Here is a 23,697-nt window from a genome sequence, read left to right on the forward strand (position 1 = left end):
TTGAGTATTTTTATCTCCTATAGTACCGCTATGAGATTTTATGTAGTATAATCTTTGACATATAGTATCTGAATGATAAAGCATATTTCTTTTTAATGAGGGCAATTAATTTGATCCATAGTCCCTCCCTCATTTTCGATACCAGTGCAGCATGGCACAACGCTAATATGGAGATAGGGCTGGCTAAGCGAGACTACTCTGGATAGGAGTGTCAACTGAAAAACAACAATGTAAATGTGAATGGATATCCGAAGCGTATAGTATTTGAACCTTTTGAACTATGAATTCTTTGTGCATTTATTTAAAATATTGAACATGTTTTGGGTATTTTTCTAAATGATGCCTTACATACAACTTCACTAAATTTACTGAAATGACTCCTGCTGTAAACTACAGATGATGCCACTTGACAGATCCAGTGTCAAGGAAACCCTAAACGAAATGTGAAACACCTTAGGTCTGCTGCCCTCTAGTGGTCAGTGGAAGACATTTCCCAAATTACTGCGTTATTCCGTGGGATTTGGATCAATTTGGTGGTCAAAAGTTCAAAGGTCAACTTCACTGTTACATCATAATGTTTTTCTTACCATTGTAGCTGAAAAAACGATGTTGGGTCATACAAAAACAGTGGAAGTGCTCTGTCACTTACTTTTGCAGACATCAAATCCTTTAAGTTGACTGCAAACTGCAACCATTTTTTCTCCTTTGTGTTAGTTTCTCAAACTCTCAAAATAGTTGGATGTTGGACGTTTGGATGTGGATGTGCCATGCCTAAGCTACATGTTTTTATTTGTTATTTTTCATACCTAGCCTATTTCCACTTTTAACCAGTAAATCCATGTTTGTGATTCATACCTGCGTAACAGGCGACGCTGCTACCATGTTATCATATGTTGCCTTCAAATGCTGCCCAAAATATTGTAATTTCGTACAAGACGCACGTGCACGACCCACAATAACTAAGAAAGTCAGGATTTTCTGTGATAGCCGGCTATCACAGAAAATCCTGTGATAGATGTGATGTTGCGGAGGAGTCCAAGAGCAAGTAAGTAGGTCAACAACTGTGTTGTTATTCCAAAAAATCTGTTGAACATGCTAAGACTCCACGAGTCGAATTAACAACTTCTGAACTTGGACATAAGTCTACGAGGTGCACTTGAAGGCAGGATTAGCCAGTGTCGGATACCTCTGAAATCATCATCATCATCATCATCATCATGATCGAATGGAAAAGCCCTATTTGCATGAAAGTAATCCTCATCGGAAACTCCGGGTAAAGAAAGCATGCCTTTTTTTTATCTAGGCCTATAGAAAACAAAACACCACGGGTTGATTTAGGCTACTTGACTGCTTCGTCCAGTTCTTTCACTTTCATTTGCTCATTTGCAGTGGCTTTCCTTGATTTCAGCGACCTTGAACTGACTTGATTGATGACTTGATTGTTGACTTGCTGTCTCTAAAAAAATGTCAAGGAGAGGAACATTAGGTTACTCCTGTTCTTTATTGGTGAATAGAATTAGGAGAAGTGTGTGTGTGTGTGTGTGTGTGTGTGTGTGTGTGTGTGTGTGTGTGTGTGTGTGTGTGTGTGTGTGTGTGTGTGTGTGTGTGTGTGTGTGTTGTCCATTTACACTATGCTTGGTGTTGACACAGGGTGGGAAAGTCCTCCTTCATGAACAGATATGTAAACCACCGCTTCACCAACATGTATCGGGCCACTATTGGGACTGACTTTCTCACCAAAGAAGTAAACATAGACGGCAGCACAGTCGTCCTGCAGGTATTAACTCAAGGCTTTAGCTATATTGACTCCTCAAGCCATGGTTAAACACACTGAGTGCAGTCAGTTAAACTCTTAAGTCCCTATACCAGGGATTCTCAATTTAGTCCACATTAAACCCATGGACTCATCTCTCAAACCCAAGTCTGAGATTTGTTTTTATTGATATGATTTTGTCCAGAATTTCATAACTAATAATGTAATATTATAGGTAAAGAGATAACAGTGAAACTAGGATCAAAACTGTTAAACTTGGCCTTGTATTTACAAGAAGTTAGAGAATGTAGGAAAAATTACTGTTTAGTTGGTTTGCTGGGTACCTCCTGAAACTCCGTCAAGGTCAAGGTGGTCCCCATGTTGAGAACCACTGCCCTATACAGAATAAAACAAGATAAAAAATACAGTAAAGTGTTATGACTATAAACTTATATTCAGTACCACAGACATCATCAAGCCCCTATATGTATAGATTTTGACATGTGGGAATCAACAGCTGCCCCAGCATCACTTTTGATCCACTGTGTGTCAGATGTGGGACACGGCGGGCACGGAGAGGTTCCAGTCCCTGGGCAGCCCGCTGTACAGAGGCACCCACTGCTGCATGCTGGTCTTTGACGTCACATCCTGGGCCTCCTTCACCGCCCTGGAGGTCTGGAGGAAGGAATTCCTGGTCCAGGCAGAGCCCCTGGACCCAGAGGGCTTCCCCTTCATTGTGGTGGGGAACAAAACTGACCTGAGCAACCGTGAGGTCAGTTGAAGATTGAAGAGTTGTAATGCTTAATTTATTTTTGTTTTATTTGATTGTATTTTAATTTGCAATGGAAACTCTGAGATACATTACAAACTTTACATGTAGAATTAATTTCCAACAAAAACAAAAAACAAACATTGAAATGAAATTATTGCAGTTTGGGCAGAGCGTTTTTTTATCTAGCTGTGGTGAGAAAGGAGCCTGCATCATATTGGCATGGTTGATTGGTCAATATTCCATACTTTACAAAGGGTCCAATACAGTATGATGGATACACCCTTTCCTCAACAATTATTTGTGCATTTAAATGCTAGTTTGTTTATATATTGGCACTGTTTTTTATAGTGTAAAAAACAAAGAATTAAAACACATTCCGTCCCACAAATGCAAAAAGGAAGACATTTTTTATTTTATTTATTTATTTTTACCTCCAGCCACTTTTCAAAAAACAAAAACAAAACAAAACATTAATTACCTGATGTTAAGCATTCCTCCTGGAATTAAAGCTTCAAATTAGTAGTTTTTTTATATTTTCCACAATTTCCCCATGTTTGGCATAGTGCTTCTGTCTGGGGCCCAGGAGCTCTGGTCCCACGAGCCATCTAACTGTTATTATTCATAATCTAGCTTTTCTACTATAACAGGAGTGCTGGCTTTCCTTGCAGGTGTCTCGCAGGCAGGCGTTGCAGTGGTGTGAGCAGATAGGAGCGCAGTACTTTGAAGGAAGTGCCAAAGATGATGTTGACGTGGAAAAGCCATTCATGACAGCGGCCCAGACCGGCTTACAACAGGTGAGCGAGTCAAAATGTAAACTCACCCAAGAGAAGCAAGATGCCAACGTTTGTTTTACATGTTTATTTTTTGATGATAAAAGATACATTACTCCCTACAGTACAAAAAACACACATTGGAAAATACAGGACATTTCCAGATAACCTGCAAACAGCCGAGAGAAACTCGCAACAACTGTCAGTGCTGAGACCAGCACCTGTCCCAGTGTGGGAGGAAAAGTTCAGAGAAACCTCGGCACCGCTGATGATGACCTATCTAACAAGGGTGCAAAAATAGTGACCCAGCAAAGGTACTGTGGAAGGAAAGGACACAATTGTATACCACATGGAGAGAGGAACAAACTCATTAAATGTTTTTTTTTTTCCTTTTCTTTTTTTGAGAACCTTCAGCTTATGGTCTAACTTAAGGCAGCACTACTAAAATACACTGCTTTTGCATGCATGTCTAGTTTTGTTCAAGACACACTCACACGAACAAAATGATGAATGCATAATGAAGAGAAAGTTCATTCGAGAAATAAATCAGGAGAAACCACTTAACGGAAACCAAGGTGCGACACTCGCGAGCCGGAGAATGGCTGCAAAGTTGGACCTTGGCTCTGTTCTCCCTGGCCATTACCATCACAACTGAATCTGTCCTTACAAAGTACTGATATACAGTCATGTCCAATCAGAAACCTCCTCCCTGTACACGTTTTGTATTGTAATGAACCGAGCAGTGATTCAGACTCCTACAGTGAATCAGCTTTGACAGAAGCAAATTAGAACAATCAGGGAGACTGTATATATTTATATATATATTTCTGTTTCTTTTATAAGTAAAGACACAAAAGGCAATCAAGAGATGACCAACATGTAAAAACAGTTTGTTACAGGTAATTATATAAAAGGCCAAGATGTTCTTTTTTTGTTTATTCTTGCTATATGAACGAACTAATTTACAAGCGAGTACACTCTGGCTATGTAAGCTTTCTGCCCCAGACTTTCCCATTCAAAACATACGGGGGATACACGTCACTTAGCTTGCACACCATCTGTAATCTGAAATACAGAGCCGTGGAAAGAAAAAAAGAAATTAAAATTTATTAAATGGATTCACATACATCAACAGGGCGAGGGAAAATAAGTCTACTATATACTTTGCCATTCTAAAACTTAAAGAAGGGGTGGGACACAACATTCATGAGCATAAAAAGCATAGGACAATCGAGTGGGATAATATGGGGAAGGGTGTGAAAGAACTAACTTACTTTCTTCATTACACTCCTCAGTTTTCCATGTTTGGCAAACAGAAAGCAACACAAGCATCTCGAGTAAGTTGTAGTAAACAAAGTAAAAGCTCTCCTCTCCCTGGGTCCATTTCAAAGTTCCCTTCGGTCCTAAGAACATCTTGAGGTTCTAGAACAAATACAAAACTCTTTCTCTTTCGTTGCCCTCCGTTTTCAACAAGAACATACAACCAACTGAATGGAGGTTTAAAAATATAGTGGCTACCCGGAACACGGCCACCCCTCTTCCCACAAATACAAACTATGAGGATGAACAATAGTTAAAAAAGGGTGATGTTTTAAAACGCACACTTGACATACACACAGGAAAAAAAAAAGCTTAAAAAATACAAAAATAAACTACACAAAAGATCTTCTGCATCGTTGCTTGCTAATTTTTTGGGAAGATTTTGCAAGATGTTTTTTTTTTGTGTGTGTGCTGCAAGTCTCAGTCCTAGCAAAGTCTATGTCATTCATTCTCTACAAATCTCTTCCTTTCGCCTTTCTTTTTGTCCACGTCGTCGTGTCAGCCACCAGTCCTCATCATCTTGGGGTAAAAAGCGCACAGTGATGACATTACCAGGAGACCGGAGGTCCAGTAAAGATGTCTGAACAGACTTGGGTTCTTGAAGCAAATTTGTTTTGAGCCGGAGGGAGAAAAAAAAATATGTCCCCTTTTCGTTGAGGACAAGTGCTTTATTTGTTTCCATACTGATTTTTTCCTCTCATCTAAACTAATGCCTCGCACTGCTTTTTCAGCACTGTACACCATCTCATGTAGTCTCTTCTCTACATCCCCCCAACAAGATTCACAAAAACAAAACAAAAAAGCAACAAAAGTAACATTATGCTCAGCCTGGCTCCCAGTTTGTGAAATATGTAAAATGCTTCTCTACACTGCTCAACTACTGAAACAAGCCAAAAATATATATTAAAGGATGGGAGGGGGATGTGACTGAAAAAGGTATAATGTGCTTCTAAGTTTGTGTTGCTCTAAAAATAGTACGATCAACAGAAGGAGGGGTTTATCTACAGAAACATCTCAAATTGATTTTCATCTGGACTTTATACGGTTGTTCTGCTTCCATTGTTGGCATGATCTGAGTCAATTTGATGATGAAGGATGAGATTAGGATGAGGATGAAGAGGTGGATGGGGTCAGTCTTCCTGGTAAAAGGACAGCGAGTGGAAAGGGGACAAGAGACTGGGAGGGGGGGGGGGGGTGGAGGGGGCCCTCTGGGCAACCTCACTGGTCCGTCCTCGCTTTCTTTGGACCAGTAGCTTTACTGCAAAGACAGAAAAACCAGAATAAGTTTTGTAAGGAATGATTCATTTGTGCTCATCTCTGGCCTGTGCATGCAACGTGAAACATGGAAGAAGGTTCTTACGTATCAGGTGAGGCGCCTGGTCTTTTGGGGGCAGGTTTTGCAGAAGCGGCGTCTTTGCCAGACTCTATGGAGCAGAAAAGAGGATTAAACAAATTGAGATGCGCTCCATCATCCAATAATGAATTGCCCCATTACAAAGAACACGCGAGTAAGAACCGGTGCTGCTCACCTTGCAGCCATCGGACTTGGGTGGCGGGACCGTAGCCTTTCTCGTTGCGGGCGGCGATGCGGAAGATGATGGCCGGCTTGGTGGTGTAGTCGATGTGGGCGTTGGACAGGCTGGACGACTGCACCAGGCAGGAGGGGTTGGGCCCGCAGTACACGCGCATGAAGGCGAGCTGCGCCGGGGTGGAGGCCTTGGCTTCGGCCGTCTGGCTACTCTGGATGGCCAGGTACACAGAGTACTCGATGATCTTCCCCGACGTCACCGAGGGCGGCTCCCAGGTCAGGTGGGCACCGTCCGGGCTCTGTGGAGGGAGGAGTAGGGAAATGCCATTCAGTGCCAGAAACAATAGGGTGGATGGAGCCAACAAGGAAATCATCAGAATAGTAGCCGTTGCGGTTAGCGTGTGTGTATACATCAAGACAAAGAAAACAAAAAGGCTTGACGAGCTCGTTTACCTTGCTGATTTTGATGGCGCAAGGTGCCCCTGGGAAGCCCGGTAGACAAGTCTTGAAAGCAGAGATTTCGGAGAAAGAGCCACGACCACAGGCGTTGATTCCGGCTACACGGAACTTGTAAGCCGTTCCAGGCTGTAGTTCCATTTTCTTCATTTGGGCATAGTCTGGCATGACGCCAGAGTCATCCTACCATGGAAAAGACAGAGTGAAGTTTAGAGATACACTGAGCTCACAGAGTTTCGGTCAACGCACCGGAGCAGAAGTCGGCCATGACACTCACATCTCCTTGCGAGTCATCTGCTGGCATGTAGAAGTGTGTGACCACCATATTTGTCACTTTGACAATTCCAACGTCGAACCACTGGTTCTCTTTCTTTACAATGGGCTTCACCGGCGCTGGCTGAGGGGTGGGTTTCTGTAAAGTAAAAGAGAAATACTAATAAAAGGGTGAGTTGAAATGCGTTCTTCTTTTGAATTGAATTCACCAGCCACCGGTCAGAGAGAAAACTATGGCTCACCCCTCCCTCGATGCCATTGGCCACCTCAGCTAGAGCAGCTGCAGCCTGCAGCTTGGCTGGACTTGCGACTGCTATAGCAAATGTGCTTGATGGGGCTAGTGCTGTGTAGTTTAGAGGGCAAGACAAAAGGGGTCATTAGGATGTGTACAAAAAAACTCCACTGTACATTATTCTGTACAAAAAAACTCCACTGTACATTTTTGGGTACCAAAAAAAAACGACTGTACATTATTCAGAACAGGCCAAAAGTCTTACTCTCAGCAGTGGTACGTGGCATCAGTGATGCCACAGCACTAGTGACCGCGGCGGCCATTTCGTTGTGTCCGTTGCTCTCGACAGATGGGTCATTGAGGCTGTCGGCCGGGGCGAGGGCCTCGGTGGGCAAGCTCGCATCGACGATGGCTTGCTGGGCAGCGGCCTGAGCCTCCTGGAGCTGCTGCTGCTGTTGGACCAGTGCCGCCAGCTCCTGCTGGGTCAACATGATGGGGATAGTGGTGGGCTGGTGGCTCTCACCCTCGTCTGTAGGGGTAGAGAACACAGAACGCGTCAAGATTCACACACACACACCACCAAGAACTTTGTGAGAAATTGCACATTTATTGTCGAGGTCGCTGTAGTCTGACTCAGTGGATGTTTCATGGAGAGATACCCAATATTTTCCACCAGAGCTCGCAGACAGTAAAAGTCCAACTGCCAAAGTCCAACTGCCAATATAATGTGTTACCCAATACACTTTCAGTGTCTTGCCCAGGTGCAACCCAAAGCACTGTGACATACATGTAAGCAATCACCCGGTCTAGTTTTCCGCACCACCCTGATTTTTGTTTACCATGTGCAGCACATGGTCAAGAGAAGGCATTTTGGGGTGAGTCAGTCATTCATTACTTCAGTCAGGAATGGATAACGGTCACGATGTCATCAGTGCCAAACCTGGGCTGTTGAAACAGTGATGTCATCAGTGATGTCATCGGTGCCAAACTTGGGCTGTTAAAAGATTTTTCCTCAAGTGAGCTTGAGTTAACATTGAGGAGGGGGCGGACCCCTGAGCCTGGAATGTGTGTAATATTCAGTGAGAGGCAGCAATGTGCCGCAGGGCATCCGGTCTGCCGGAAAACCATTAGAAGAAGAAGATGAGCTTGAGTTGCATGAGGTCGCCTGGTTGCTACATGACCCATGTGGTCTTGAGCTGAAGTTGCATTTGTTCTACTTGACAAACAAATTCAGCCAGACCTTGCTCCCCTGCGCAGTGTTCTAAACCAAACCGCAGTGTTCTAAACCAAATTGAAACTTAAGTGTGGAGAGATCTGGCTACACGGGACGACAGTGGGTCTAACAACTCACGCATGACAGCGTGCTGTGCTGCCTGGAGGACAGCCTGGATAGCCAGGGCCTGGGCTTCTTCAGTGGCTGCGGCCTGAGCTGCTGCCTCTGCTGCTGCAGTGACGGCCAGCTCCTCGTCCGACAGCCCCGTCACCATGAGGGTGGCTCCCTGGCCCTCGGACATCAGCTCTGACGGGATGCTCAAGGTGGTCGCTGCGGCCGCTTCCCCCTGAAACAACAAATTACAGCAGTTCCATCATTTGGTTGCAAAAAGCGGCACATTTTTACATGAATGATTATGGGTTAAGAAGAGCTTCACTTTGTTTTCTCTCTCTGAAAGAGAGAGAAAAAAGAATGAAAAAGAATGATTAAATTGAGCAGACGTTTTCCCTTTAACATGCCGTGGTGAAACTGTGATATTCGGGTTTACCTCTGCTTGTGTCTCCAGAGCAGTGCCCCCCTCCTCTGCAGCTGCAGCTTCTGCTGAGGTCTCATCGGTTTGCATGGGCTCATCTGTGGAGCTGGCTGCAGCACTCACCCCCATTGTGATAGACTGGGAGGAAAGGGAGAAAGAAAGATAAAACATCAGTTTACCGATATGCAACCTTAGGACAGGCGCACCGTGAAGTATCACTAATTAGTTTTGTGATGAGTGGAATTTCCACACCAAATAATCATGTATTATACAGTATCTGTAAAATTAGCACCAGTGTTTAAACCATGTGCTACTGCTGCATCATGTATACGAGACGAGTGCTGATCTTACAGGTGCAGAGGGTCCGGGTGCTGGTGTAGACTGAGTGACAGTAGTGATGGCCCTGCCCTGGGTGGTGGTGGTGGTAGCTACGCTGGTTCCTGCAGTGGTAGAGGCAACTTCTGCACTGCTGGCATCTTCTGCTCCCTCCTCAGTCTGCTGGGCTGCAGGTGGATGCAAACACATCATTTAAATCTAGGTTCACTTCTAACAACAATACAATCATCTTAGGAACTGGATGCAACACAGTCAGGCGTCTACTATGTGGCACATCAGCAGTTTTGGATGGAAAAGGGCTTTTTGGCTTTTCTGTTCATGGAAGAGCAGGATCAGATGTATGAAATGACACATCAGGAAAAAAGTTCGAAATTGAGAGAAAACAGCAAAATTGTCAAAGTTTGGGCAAGGTTTGCAACATCGACCTCAATTGAAGACATACATTTAGAGCAGCAGAAACATCAGTGCTACATTACCAGAGTAACTTCATGCTGATCAGGTTACTTAGCTTAGTTGCTAAATAATAAATACAACTTAAAAAATACAACAACTTAAACTGAAATAGCATTGAAAGACCCTAGCCAAAAATGGTCCAGCAGTAATAGCACCTTGGTGAGCTGAGTGTTATGTCCTGCAAAACACCATGACTGTGGCTGTACCTGTGCCCTCACCGATGTTGGATGCCGTCTGGGTGGGTGTGTTGGTGGTGCCGGTCTCGTGGGTTTCACAGGGAGGGTTGGAGCAGACCCTTTGGACCAGTCCTGTCCCCGTCTGGTTGGTCAGGTTGCTTCCCATGTTGGATGCCGCCTGGGTGGGGGTGTTGGTGGTCCCCGTCTGATGGGCTTCACACGCACTCTGCGCGGTGCTCGTCTGGCCCGGACTCGTGTCGGACGCCGCCTGGGTGGAAGTGTCGGTCGTGCCCGTCTCTTGGGTTTCGGACACACTATGCACGGTGTTCGTCCCGCCCCTATTCATGTTGGATGCCGCCTGGGTGGACGTGTTGGTTGTCCCGGTCTCGTGGGTTTCACAGGGCGGGTTAGAGCAGACCTTTTGGACCATTCCTGTCCCCGTGCTGGAGGTGGGCGTGGATGGGGTGCTCGTTCCGCCCATATTCATGTTGGACGACGCCTGGGTGGACGTGTTGGTGGTGCCCGTCACATGGGTCTCACAGGGTGGGTTGGAACACACCTGCTGGACCCCTCCCATGTTGGCTCGGGCGGTGGTAGCTGTGTTTGTTGTCCCAGTTACATGGGTCTCACATGGTGGGTTGGAGCACATGCGCAGTGCAGACATGTTTGACGATGCGGTCGTAGCAGTGTTGGTGGTGCCCGTTTCGTGTGTTTCACAGGGGGGGTTGGAACAGACCTGCCCTCCGATGGTGGCAGAGGAGGTGGTGGCCGTGTTGGTGGTTCCCGTCTCGTGGGTCTCGCAGGGCGGGTTAGAGCAGACCAGGGTGACGGTACCGGAGCCGTCCCCGGCTCCTCCTGCCTCAGTGGAGCTGGGCTGCTCGGAGGTCGGTGAAGCCAAGATGGAGACCGGCAGATCCTGTATTGGCTGGGCCTCCACCCCGCTGGGGGTCGTGATCAGAGTCACCTGGGTGGGCTGGTTCTTGGGAGGAGGGAGGGAGGGCAGGGAAAACAGTATAAACAGTTGTTAAAACACACGAGACATTCCATACACAAAGAAAACAAATTAAAACACCCTTATTTCTTCTCCTTGCAGTTTCTCTGAACATGACTGTTCTGTGGTCACAGGAATACCGAGAGGGTAACGAGACCTTTTCAGTCGTAGGAACTGAAGCTTCTTGTGCCGTTGCACTCATACACTCTTTACTAAACTGACGTTTACTAAAATGTAAACGTCATGAACTGAGGGGTCCCTCAGTTCATGACGTTTACATTTCCTCAGGGAGGACGACAGCTGCTAGGTCTTACCTGCACGGTGATGGTGGAGGAGGGCAGTGCGGAGGCGGGGGTCAGGTTGGTCTGGGCTGTTGACACTGTGATGGCGTTGGGGTTGATGACCTGATTGGACAGGGTGGCGATGGTGCCCAGTGTGGTGATGGGGGTAGCCAGAGAGGCGTTGGCACTGGCCACACTGCCTCCAGCCATGCTACTGGAGACTGTACCAGTGACTGTCCCCAGTGTGGTGACACCTGGAGGGAATGGAAATGGTGTCAAGTTGGGACAAAGGAAATGATCCAGAATATATGTGGGACACAATTATTATTATTATTAACACGATCCTAATAACGAATCACAAGAACGTTTTTTATTCTTCTTACCAGTGGTTCCTTTGACGACGAGGGTGGTGACAGTGGGCTTGATGGAAGACATCGACACTGGTGTAACGAGTCGAACGCCGCCCACACTGCTCATCGGCACGGTGCGCAATATGGTGCCCGGCTGTCCAGGAGCACCCTTCAAAACCACCTTAGAGACACACACAGTCAAAGATAAGTCTCTCGGCGCTATATGAATGAGGAGTGCAAACATTCTATGCAGGATCTACCAACAAATATAATAACGTTGAATCTACAAAGACTAATGTAGCACTGGAGTAATGTTGTCCAGCTTTAAAAGGGCATCGGTACCTGTGTCAGTCCATGCTGGCCACCGACAGTGCCAAGTTTAGGCACAGTAGTGATGATTTTGCCAGGGGTTCCACTGGTCATCATCTTTGTGGTGAGGATTGTGATCGGCGACTTCATGCCCCCGCTGGTCGTAACAACACCTGCATGGAGATCAACAGTCAGCATGTGGCTGAAATCAACGGTGTTCTCTTGACCGTGTCGCCGTCAACATCGGCCATAAGACACAGTTACAAGCCCCAATAGCATTTGCAAAGATTTGTTCTTCAATTAACCCATTGATACCTGATGCAGCATTTGTGTGCGTATCCCTTTAAGACCGCGAACCGCGTTAACGCGGTTCGCGGTCTTAAAGGGATACGCACACAAATGAGGGATATACACGCAAATGCTGCATCAGGTATCAATGGGTTAACCTTACACCACATCATCCAAATTCATATAGTGATGTGGAAACCGTACCACCCGGTATTCCAAGTAGGCTAAAACAAAGAATCATTTACCGTTTGGCCATGGTCTTGTTCATACTCAGAAATATACCACTGCTATATTTCTTTTCATATTAAAAACAGAAATGTTCAAGCTGCTCAGTGATGTAGTAGTTGTTAAAGTGGGCAACTTGCGTGAGTGCAGACCTGCAGCTCCAGCCTGGCTCATGATGGCCGACATGGGGATAGTCTTAATGATGGTGGTGCCCTGCTTAGTAGTGCCAGGAGACATGCCGCTGATGTTGAGGATAGTCGGCTTGTTTCCGCCTGCCTGGGAAGTGGTGATGATGGTAGTGGGCTTGCCATCTGCGGAGGTCACCAGCTTCAGAATGGTGCCAGCTGGGAGTTGACCCTTTGACTGGGGAGAGAGAGAGATGCAGGTTATGGGAACCATCAGGTGAAAGGCATCTGGTGCCTGTCTCAGGAGCTTTAAGCTACCTCCTGTTTTTTTTCCTGCACTCGTGCGGATAGCTGACCTGTATGAGCTGTGCCAGAGGGTTAGTGGAACCCTGGCCTGTAAGTGATGTCTGCACTGGCTTGGTTTGTACCACAGACATCATCTTGCCAAGGTTGGAGATCTGCCGGAATAGGAGAGAGACTCAAGTTCATGAGTCACCAGAGAAAATCGGACAGCATATGGAGTTCAGTGTTCAGTGAGGCAGGTGGACCACTGAACCGGTAGGTATACGCAATATTCCAGCCCTAATTGACTGACAGTCATGCAGACCAATTAACTCATGCTGCTTGTTTTCTTAGTAGAGTTCTCCAACAGTCGCTGTTGGCCAACTTTTACGCCCACATCTGCATTGGTTCAAGCTCACAAACATGTCTTGTGACAAGGCAGGGGGGGGGAAATCACACATTTAAGTGTGCAAAAGCAATTTTACACAGCGTGTGATTTACAGAATGCATAAGTGAGCGCATTAAAGAGTGCTCTCGGTACAATGCTCCAGCAATATTATGTGCCACAGCGTCCCCCCAGAGTGCTGTTCTCTTACCAGAGTGCCGCCGCCGCCCATGGTGAGGGGGCTCTTCACAAGGGTGATGGTCTTGGTGACTCCCCCCACCACAGTGGTTACAACCTGAGCCTGCTGGGCCACTGTGACCGTACCAGACTTGTGAACTGTGATGATGGGCCTGGTGGGAGTGGTGGGAGAGGATGCAGTGGCCGTGCCCACCTGGGCCGCAGCAGTCTTCAGCATCCGGGTGGCGGGGTTACTCACCTAACAAGCACAACATTATTTTTTTTTTTTATAACTGACCTGTGACAGACAGCACAACATTTAAAATTAGAACATTTATTGATATCTGTACCATAAGTGGAGAGGCCATTTTCATTGTAGTTGAGCCAGGAGAAACTGCTACCGTTTTGAGAATGGTGGCCCCAGCGGGAACATTGAGCACAGTGCCAGTAGAGGGCGGGATCTTCTGTGTCGCTGCCGCTGCTGCGGCTAAAGCTGCCATGCCACTCATCTGAGGGCTACTGCCGATTGGCTGAACAAAGGAAAATTAAACATTTATTGGGCACCTTTGGATTTATGTATAATGTTATATCCTAATACAAATAAAATCAGTGCTCTATTGCTCATACCGATCCTTGGGTGGTCTGGGCAGGCATTACCATGCGAACGCCTGGAGGAAGGGATGTCAAGGTGACAGGGGATTTCATCCCAGGCTGGTTGGGGCGGACAGTGACAATAGAGGTACCAGTGGCAGACTGGGGAGCTGCAACCTTCAAGATAGCTGCAAAAACAACAGAAACCCAAATGTTAGACTCCCTGTGCTGAATCTGAATGTCTGGGAAATATTCAGCCTTCATGGTGTGGTGAACAGGAAAAAGGCCTGGGGAGGGAGTTGGGCGTAATACCTGTCTGTGGCAGGTTCTGAGCAGAGGGCGCTGCGACGGCGAGTGCAGGACTCTTCGGAGAGTTCCCGGGCAGCGAGGTGCCGCCCAGGGCTGGTGAGGTTGCCGCTGTCGCTGCTGGGATGTCATATTTCTGCAGCTGCAGCAGGTAGGTGTCAGCGGTGGAGACGGCACCCCAGCTCACCTCCAACGAGTTGGTGTTGGCACGGACTAACTGCACCCTGGCAGGGGCATGTGGCCGCTCTGAGCAGACAAGACATGTAACATTAGTTGTACAAACACCACTTGACAACCTGAACTACTGGAGTAACTCACAGTGACTGATCAGCCGTGTTATAGCACACCTACCAGTTTCCAGGTACCAGAGATCTTTACAGCAGACTTGGTTGTTCCAAGCTTTACGATAACCGTCGCGGCCACTCCAAACATAGAGTCTGGAGTTGATGGCCACAGAGCAATGGCCAGCGCGGGCCCTGGGGATGTTATCCTCAAGAGTATCCATCAACACGGTCTCCCAACACATGGTGTCTGGAGAGACATAACACACAAAACAAAAATGATCACATGTGAATAAGACCTGGTTTACCCTATCTTTATGAAGTTGCAATCAACGGCAATGAATACAGAGTTAATAAACAAACAAACCAAGATTTAGGCAGGCAAGAGTGTTTGTACACTTCCACTCCTTCTCATGTGTGGCCACCTTCACATCATCCATTACCAGTGGAACCCATCCTCCAAAAACGTACATCCTGCAAGGTGGGAGATTGAAATGAGCGTTGCTACCAAGCACAGCTTGCTTGTTCTAAAAGCAACTGAAATTAAACAACACAACATCCAATGTAGTATTTGTCCAAGTCGCCGCAGTTTTCTCACTTGTTTGTGATGGTGGTAGCAGAGTGAAGACTTCTAGGGAGTGGTGCTGTGCCACTTACTGACGGTTTGTTCCAGGTTAGGGTGTCTGGAGACAAAGAGAGTAGGGAATACACATCATCCAAAAGCACCAACGTATTCTGACATGCTGCAGAATAAAGTAAACCACAAAAAGCATGTTCACACACGAACACTGTCAATGTTATTTCATGGACGCATTAGAAACCTACCAATGTCAAGTGTCCACAGATCTCCAAGACGACAGCCACTCATCCCCCCATAGATAATGAGGCGGGATTTCCTGCTTATCTTCTCTGTGTAGACCACAGCAGTGTGGCTCTCGCGGGGAGGAGGCAGAACTCCATATGTGATCGGTATATCCCATCCAACCACGCTGGAACCCGCACGAAGCTCCAGAGTGTACAGATCATTCAGGTATCTGAGAAGCAAAACAACTCAGATGTTAGCAACACTCATTATAGTTTCATCCCTTTGAGGCCAATGGGTGCAATAGAATCTCCAGCAGTGAAGAATCCCGAGAGCCCTATCGACTCCTGCTGGGAAAACATCTGTACCTGGGAATGTTGTTTTTGGGGTCCTCGCTGTCATTGGCTAGTCCACCAAACAAGTAGCATTTGTTGCCCACCAGCGAAAAACTATGGCCAAGACGAGGACAAGGAGGGGGCCCATTCTTTGGGTTCTTTGCCTTCAACTTTTTCCATTCCCATCTGCTGGCCTAAAACAGATACCAAAGTCAAAAACAAGACATACCCAAGGAAGTAGGCCATAGCAGATGTTGTAAAAACAAGTCTACACAATTTAAACACATTCCATATTCTTTGACACCCGTCAAGTTAAAATCCTTTGTAAAAGTGTGACTACATCTTAGAACGAAAATAGATACATTATTAATTCTATGGTATTCAGCTTATTTTATATTGTATTTGTGACCCCCCCCCCTTATCAATTACTTTTTCTGATGAAAAAATATAATTTCCCCTTCGGGTATCAATAACTTGAGTTATAACAAGCAACACACTGAGAATGAGTTTCAAAATATAAAATTCAAAAATAATGTCTGCTAGAAGTTGCTATGGCTGTGGTTACGGCTATGCAATTACAGTCAGACCAAAACACATCCGACCATTTCAGGTGAGTCACTTTTATATGAACTCAATATAACTGTCACATGCAACTATTTCCCCCCCATTTTTTTTAGGCTAACAAAGATGGGCAAGCCATTACCTGTAGTTCATAGAGATCGTTGCTGTACTTTCCATACTCCACCATTCCACCAAACACCAAGAGCCGCGTGCCATCACAAACAAAACCGTATGCAGCACAGCCAGGGGGAATATCACCACGGACCGCTGGGATAAACCACTGATTTGTTGCTAAAAAGTAACAGTTGAGACAATGAATGAATCAGCAGAAGTTTAGCTGTTGAAAGTTAACATCAGAGGTTTGTTTATGTTATGAACCAAGCAGGAAGGCCATGAACTTCTGACCACACTCTGGTTAACAGAACATAAACTCAATCCTGCATCCTGAGATAGGGCACAGACATGCATGCATACATACACATCAAAGATAAACACAATGAATGCTTTCATGCAGATTTATTTGTAAGAAAGTAGGACATATGGCATGCCTAAATACACACATCATCCATTTTATTTTAGCGCGCCATTTTTTTACGTGTAGTGACCGCTTGCGTCCAGCAGAGGGGGACCAAATTCAATTTCACATTGCTCTGGCCTGCTAAGGCCCGTTCACTCCTCAGTTTCTGTACAATACTAATCAATTTAAAAGAAATATGTTGATATTCTTTTTACTCAAGCCTCAAGGTCTGACGCATAAAACTGTCATATACTACTTGGAAACACGCAGTGCATTTTAATAATGTGGTGTCTAATTAAGACAATCCGTGAAGTTCTAAATACAAAGTAATCTTACCTGTGTTATATACGTGTAATTCATCGACAATCCCTTCGTTTCCCCCGCCAAAGACGACCATAAGCTCCTTTATAGCCACCGCTCTGTGTCCATGTCTGGGTCGAGGAACCGGACCGGACCATCCGAGGACCCGCTTCCACCGCGGCTGCAGAACAGCCCCTGTGGTCCCAGATACCGCGGAACCAGGAGTAGACATGTCTTCTACGAGGTGGAAACAACGGACAGTCGTCTTAAAACGATTGCCAAGTTAACAACTACACTGATGTCTAAATAGTAGCAAGGTTACCGGTCACCGCAATGAAACTTTTAAAACTGTTCGTGTGGCCATAGCAATTGAAAAGCTTAACGTTAGCAGTTGCCTTAATTCAGAGGAAGAAAAGACAACAGCATACTAAACTACCTCTAGCAATCTGTTGTTTAGTATATCGCCGGTGGTAATGATGGACATTCGATTCATGATGACACGAAAAGAAAATTAATAAAATCTTTCCAACATCCAAGTTTTGTTATGTAGCCCGTAATCGCGTCCAACCATTGAATTCAATCTATGGAAGCCGCCATCTTGCAACCAAACAAACCCCCGCTACTGCCAGTCTAAAAAATGGCGGAAGCGAATGAAAAAGACAAAAACATTATATCTACATTAGCTACGAAGGGCGATACAACAAATTCCACGTCCGAAATACAGATGCTGTTATCAATGCCACCAAAAAGTGAACGATAACCATCCAAAACAACAGACTCCATTCGTGATTACAACCGTTCGCGAGAGACAGCTATTTTCATGCTTCTCTGGGAGTCGCCATATTGTAGCTAACAAGCTTAGCATTCGGTGTACCCCATCTTAAGCATTAATAACAATGGAGAGCACGTTCCACGCTTATTTTTTGCAGTTATACGCTGAAGGAAAAGCCCACTCAATTCTTTCCAACATATTAGTGATAATATAAACACACGGGTGCAATCGCAGGGATTTCAAATGGGATTTAGCTAACGTTACACTTCGCTAGTGCTAGCGGCTAGTCGGTCAACCTAATTTGCCGAAGCTAACAATGTTAGCTGGCTAGCATCTGTCAAAGCGTCGTCATATTTTACAATGAAATGCAATACAATTTCCTTGTATTTTGACATGCAATGTATACCTGGTACAAGTATATCTGCAACAGTAGTCTCAAAACGTAGCTAAACAGAGTTAAACTGCACAAACAGGGTGTTATTATGTTTCATGCCGTCTCTGGAAGCAGCCATCTTTTCGACAATCGGCCTACTTCTAAAAGCTCCCACAAGAAAAATGGCCGGGCGGTTTGCCACAACAAAACGTAACAAATCAGAAAACGCGCCGTTATTTAAGGATTTCACTTACTTCTTTCGATACAGTAATTGCAAAAATACGAGTAGGTGGTTTTATCTCGAGGCAATAATCCAAATTCATTCGATTTTTGAAGAAATATTTCCTCTCATGCCTGCCTGGAAGCTGCCATCTTCTTGACAACCAGAGGCGGAGGAAAATGGCAGAAAGTGGCGTCACCCAAAGTAAACATGGCGACGGAGGCAGACCCAGGCAGCTTCACAAAGCATTTCGGATATTATCGTATTATTTTGCATGTCCTTTCTCATCATTAATCGGGATTGCGTGTACGGTGTAGTGAAATGATTCAACAGACCCTCGAAATGTGAATAAGGTAAACCCACAATAAGTTCCAGCACGTTACAACAAGTTGTCTTTATAATGCTACATTGTCCCTTAGTAAAGATGGCGACATTGACGAAGGAATAGTATATTTCAATATTTTTTAATTAAGCGTGAGTTTGTTCTGATCTCAACTTACTTTGATATGCCCACGCGTATCCAAATGTTGCTGAGGAGCATTAATTTAGATTTAGCGCTCACTCATGTTAATGTTGCCACGCCCACAGTCCAGTCACTGCGCCCTCTAACGGGGGCGCACCGCTAGGCGGTCAAAATCAGCTACAGACACAAAATAAATACAAAATAGATTCCCCCTCGGTATGCGCAACGAGGATACGCCGACGGTCTGGAAATGGAGACTTTGCCTACTGATTTACTGTATGCATGGGCTTTACAAGTGAAGCAGTTTTATTAACATCTATATAACAGAAAAATCTACCCATATCACTAGAAAACTGTCCACTGCAGTCACAGTCCAAGTGAAAATGTTTCTAATATAATACCCACTAGCATTTTTGTATTATGCATTTGTAAAATGTCATAAATAATAACAATGCCCATATTCAATACAACAAAAGCAACTTTTGGAAGGAGAATTAAGTCAGAAGCATATAATTGATATTAGTGATGGCATGTGTTTTCCCACTTGATAGTAGAGCCATCATCTAGTTGTCTTTTCCATAATTTGATGGGAATACATGTTGAATACTAGTGCTGAGCTTTGACTGTAATGAGGAATATTGAATTTGGCCATGTGAATTATTATCTATTGACTTAATGGCAAACTATTGCAATTTAATGATATAATGCCGCCATGAGATGAATCTGTCAGATTATTATTATTTTTTAATGGTGGAGTTAGGTGTTGTGGCAGTTCACCTTTTGTCCATCAGATGGCAGAAGTGCTCTTACCTTAAACAGCCATAATCATTGATAGATTCATTAGTTTTAAAAATCTGTTTTCAATCTAGTCTACAGTTTACAATACCCTAGTTATGTACATATCTAAAGGGAAAATAATGACAGTTTTCGTTTTGCAATGTCAATTTCAATACTTTTGCATGTATTGTAAAATGAACATGAAATATCATCAAATCAAATTGTCAGTAGCCTATCCCAAATTAAAGCACTTTTCAAACTGGGTAGCCTACATCACCTAGCTGATAAAAACAAATCAATGAAACAAATGAAAATGGCCCAAGTATGGAGTTCTTTAGCATTTAAAACAACTTTGGATAAAATATTTAATGTGTAATTTTGAAGTGGTCAGATTTCATTCAGATGGGAGAAAAGGAGGAATTTGTTGTTTTCCCCCCAGTTGAAAATCAACATATTTGCCAATGCTATTGTAAATTCATCAATCAAACTCAATATGTTGCCATTACTACTCTGCACATACCGGTAGTTCTAGAATAAAAACAACACGGTTTGCTGCTGCCTCTCGTGGTCCATGGGTGAATGCATTAATTATGTAGATATGGCAGTTTAGGGACTTTGGGGCCCTATTCTCCCACAAGCCATCGGCGCTAAAACGGGCCTTAAACGCAAAAAAACGTGCCTTGCGCCTGTTTTGGGACGATATCAATATGGCTTTATGCTGCCAAATGCGCTTTAGGCCGAATGGGCGTGGCGCAGTCCCAGAATGGGCCAAAGTGGGCGTGTCGGCCTTAAATACCGGCGTACTGCTATCTTCGCACCTGCCGTAAATTTAGCGCTTTGCGCCTTTGAAAACCAGGCGTATTCAGTGCGCCAGTGCACTTGTGCCTCTCCCCTGTCACCCTTCTCTGTCTCTCTCTGAAACCAGGCCTATTCAGTGCGCCAGTGCTCTTCTGCCTCTGAGTCACCCTTCTCTCTCTCTCTCTGACTCCCTCGCTCAAACAGACACAACAAATAGCAGCACCCAGCTTCCCATAGGAAATAGCAGTTGTAAGTTTACTGCCTGTGAATGTCCACTCCCAGCATGCAATTGGGTCCTCCATTTCGCTACTAAATAGCAACCAAATGAGCCGAAATAGATATAAAAGGTAGATCTAAAATAATGTGTAATGGTAAGACAACCTGCAATTGTAGAACATTTCAATATTGGACCAAATAAAACATCGAAATGAAACACCACCCTATGTGAAACATATATGTCCTCTTGAGCCTATATATACCCCTTGTGGGTTTAACGTGATTTAGATAAGTGACAGCGGAACGCGCTTCTGTGATGTGCTATACTGTGATGTCCGCTCCAATAACTTGGCCCTACTTGACATTTAGTTTTACAATAAAAACACATTTATGCAATGACTTTACATAATGTAGGGTATATTTATGTGCATCATTCTACCTGCAGCAGGGGAGAGAAAACGATATCTTTCTGGACAAACTTTCACCAATCTAATAGGCTATATTTTTCTAGCTGATGCATTTAGTACATTATTTTCACTTTGATCTTGCTATAGTGTAGCGTATTTACATGCTTGCAGTATTGAAACTGCAGTTAGATTGGTTTGAGAAGCATAATAATATGGAATAATAGCCTATAATGCAGACAGACAGACTGTATGAAGGGAGGGGGGGGGGGGCAGAGCGTTTGGCTTTCGTCTGGTTTTGCGGGATCACTGGAATTGGAGCTAAAAAGGCAAGCGTGCGATTCGTTTATTGCAGTTATCCAATGAGCATGACGGTGCATAATTTTACGCTTAAAAGGCGTGGTTGTAATGGTTGAGGCTGCGTCTAGCGCCAGCACGACGATATCAAGTGCGCTGGTCCATGCCCACTGATTTGAGCTGCGCCAGCCGCTCGGCCTAGAAACAGCGCCGATGCAACGATAGGGACCTTTATGTCCTGGCCAAAACAAAAAGTAAAAAATCCCAATATGTTCAAAAATAATTTATAGTAATCATGTTAGGTTTAGGCATAAGTTCTCCAGCTTGGCTTTTGCAGTTTGGCTGGAAAGCAAATAAACAACAACCACCAAACTCCTTTTCTGTATCTTCCAAAATGGCCAAAGGGGCAGAATATCCAAACCTATCTCTTAAAATTGGTAAAACTAGTTGACAAACTAGTGTAAAAAACATTGGACCTTGGATAACCTTGATTTACTGACTCCTGGAAGTAAAACAAGCTTTTGCTCTCTAGTGGTTATACTGATGTCATTATGTAGACTGAACACACATTGCGCTCTGGTGTTTTGCTTGTCTGTAAGTGGGATCATAGAGGTATAAGAGTTCGATTATAAACTAAGAAAGCTTGATGTTAATGCTTGTTGCAACCCCATAACGCTGAATAACAAGCTCACTGAGAAGGTGATTACGGCAGAAGAACAAAATCACACCCTAAGCTCCTGTAAGCCTTTGTTTTCTTCTTAATTATCCTTAATTGCATTTGTTATTTGAACCCTCAAGCTATTTGTGATCCCATCATACTAGTAGAGAGCCTCAATAACCAGCCTTAAGACCTTCATTAACAATGATGTATAATCTATATTTATTTATCTGTTTATTTATTTATTTGTTGTTAAATAAGTTATTTATGGTCCATTGAAATGCCTTATTGGTTCCTTGACTTTGCTCATATATAATTTTTTATTTGCATCTTTATTATTGATTTTTAAAGCTACAATTTCTTGCTTGTTTATTTGAGAATTCCTGCCTTCTTGCTGATTTTATGGTCACAGTATCCCATATGCCTTAAGTCCCAGGCATTATGCATATTTTGGCTGCTAAGAATGCAACATAAAACCCAATTTCTTAGCTGCTTTTGAAATGGAATTAATTGAAATACCTCTTTGGCATTCTGTTGAGGACTGAGTAAACAGTTAGGGCTACCACAAAATTAATCTAATTTGGATTTATAAATATTCTAGTCAACAAAGACAGTCTCTATGTAGTAAATGTAACGTTAAACTTTGTATGCTTTTATTTCTTAATTAGTGGGTCATGACCTGAATATGTTCTTGTTTGATTGTACCACATGTACCATTATAAAATATCCCACTGGATAGACATCAACAAGTACTCTCTCTCTCCCTCTCTCCCTCTCTCTTTCAGCTCTTTCAGCAATGGCCTGCTGCGCACTCACCTGGGTCTGTGCTTTGATTGCTGCAGTTCCCGCCACTGGTTGGATGGAGTCGGTCAGTATTATTTATTTATTTATTTATCTATTTATTTATTTATTTATTTATTTATTTATTTATTTATTTATTTATTTATTTATTTATTTATTTATTTGTCCTCCTTTTTTATATAAAAGGGAGCAAGTGGGCAATGTTTGTCTGTTTCAATTTGTGTCCCACTGATGATGTCACAATGTCTATGACATCATCAGTGATGTCATCAGTGACATCATTATTGACCAAATCGTCTTATCTGATGTCATCAGTGACATCATTCTTGACCAAAATCATCATGACATCACTGATTATGTCATACGCACTCATGATGTCATAGGCATTGTGACATCATCAGTGACCTCATGACATAAAAGGAGCAAGTGGGCAATGTTTGTCTGTTTCAATTTTTGTCCGAGCAGGCGCTTGTGCACTGCGCATGCCAATAGAGCAGGCGAGGCCACGCAGCAGCCGAGCTGCGGGTGATAATAGCTGCAGTGTAAAATGAAGAGAGTTAGGTTGTTGTATAGGGTAGCCTACATGTAAACAACAATAACAACAACACCACTGATATAGATAACATTTGCATTTCATATTCAATAAGATAAATTGCAAACACATAATTATTGGTATGAGTCATAGATGCACGTCGTATGGACAGACACATGCAGACTTTACACCATTTCATGGCATCAGGCACGGACTGCATAATCGGGCATGTCGGGCAAATGCCCGGTGGCCTGGCCTGGCCTCCTCTCTGTCTGCTCTGCCTCTCTATAAAGTACATGACAATTGTGACATCTTCACTGCATCAATGTAACTCTCTGTATACGTGAGATGACCGCAGTCTCTTCATAACCATTGTTACGAAGATGGCTAATACAACTTTTTGAATCAACTTTCCTGACTCTTGGCTTCAATCAAATAATTGGTCATCGTTTTCATATTGGCTGAA

The 23,697-nt window shown here is 44.2% G+C and overlaps 2 protein-coding genes across 6 annotated transcripts; one reads left to right on the forward strand and one right to left on the reverse strand.

Moving 5' to 3' along the window:
• The first annotated feature begins 1,157 nt into the window (after positions 1 to 1,157).
• Positions 1,158 to 4,996, forward strand: LOC310798354 (ras-related protein rab7). Of its 2 annotated transcripts, XM_083660890.1 has the most exons (5): positions 1,240 to 1,273; positions 1,651 to 1,777; positions 2,307 to 2,525; positions 3,194 to 3,319; positions 3,421 to 4,996. In XM_083660890.1, the coding sequence occupies exons 1-5, from the start codon at positions 1,245 to 1,247 to the stop codon at positions 3,505 to 3,507; spliced, it is 588 nt and encodes a 195-aa protein (XP_083517016.1). In that variant the 5' UTR covers positions 1,240 to 1,244; the 3' UTR covers positions 3,508 to 4,996. The 2 variants fall into 2 exon arrangements, with proteins under 2 accessions (XP_083517017.1, XP_083517016.1); XM_083660891.1 differs by lacking the exon at positions 1,651 to 1,777 and having other exon boundaries at positions 1,158 to 1,273.
• On the reverse strand, positions 4,388 to 18,452 carry hcfc1a (host cell factor C1a). 4 transcript variants are annotated; one of them, XM_083660858.1, is made up of 28 exons: positions 18,320 to 18,452; positions 16,957 to 17,157; positions 16,246 to 16,394; positions 15,576 to 15,736; positions 15,231 to 15,439; positions 15,004 to 15,088; positions 14,773 to 14,879; positions 14,476 to 14,655; positions 14,131 to 14,370; positions 13,855 to 14,006; positions 13,578 to 13,757; positions 13,262 to 13,486; positions 12,740 to 12,841; positions 12,411 to 12,621; positions 11,779 to 11,918; positions 11,470 to 11,617; positions 11,120 to 11,340; positions 9,845 to 10,787; positions 9,201 to 9,352; positions 8,865 to 8,987; positions 8,456 to 8,663; positions 7,370 to 7,633; positions 7,115 to 7,215; positions 6,877 to 7,011; positions 6,597 to 6,782; positions 6,145 to 6,442; positions 5,976 to 6,039; positions 4,388 to 5,873 (listed from the first exon to the last, which is right to left on the reverse strand). In XM_083660858.1, the coding sequence occupies exons 2-28, from the start codon at positions 17,150 to 17,152 to the stop codon at positions 5,834 to 5,836; spliced, it is 5,220 nt and encodes a 1,739-aa protein (XP_083516984.1). In that variant the 5' UTR covers positions 17,153 to 17,157; positions 18,320 to 18,452; the 3' UTR covers positions 4,388 to 5,833. The 4 variants fall into 4 exon arrangements, with proteins under 4 accessions (XP_083516984.1, XP_083516983.1, XP_083516982.1 ...); XM_083660857.1 differs by having other exon boundaries at positions 9,845 to 10,793; XM_083660856.1 differs by having other exon boundaries at positions 6,877 to 7,032; positions 9,845 to 10,793.
• Positions 18,453 to 23,697: the final 5,245 nt, after the last annotated feature.

Source organism: Poromitra crassiceps, assembly GCF_964638095.1.
Source record: "Poromitra crassiceps genome assembly, chromosome: 25".
Classification (NCBI taxonomy): Eukaryota; Metazoa; Chordata; class Actinopteri; order Beryciformes; family Melamphaidae; genus Poromitra; species Poromitra crassiceps.

Bases quoted from the DNA above. Each gene is read 5' to 3' on its own strand.
- hcfc1a (XM_083660855.1), bottom strand. From the start codon at position 17,152: ATGTCTACTCCTGGTTCCGCGGTATCTGGGACCACAGGGGCTGTTCTG. The intron at 15,440-15,575 runs GTACAGATGTTT...TTTGCTTCTCAG, and splicing joins CCCAAAAACAACATTCCCAG to ATACCTGAATGATCTGTACA. The intron at 12,842-13,261 runs GTAAGAGAACAG...CTATTCCGGCAG, and splicing joins TGGGCGGCGGCGGCACTCTG to ATCTCCAACCTTGGCAAGAT.
- LOC310798354 (XM_083660890.1), top strand. From the start codon at position 1,245: ATGAAAGTAATCCTCATCGGAAACTCCGG. The intron at 1,274-1,650 runs GTAAAGAAAGCA...GTGTTGACACAG, and splicing joins ATCCTCATCGGAAACTCCGG to GGTGGGAAAGTCCTCCTTCA. The intron at 1,778-2,306 runs GTATTAACTCAA...ACTGTGTGTCAG, and splicing joins GCAGCACAGTCGTCCTGCAG to ATGTGGGACACGGCGGGCAC.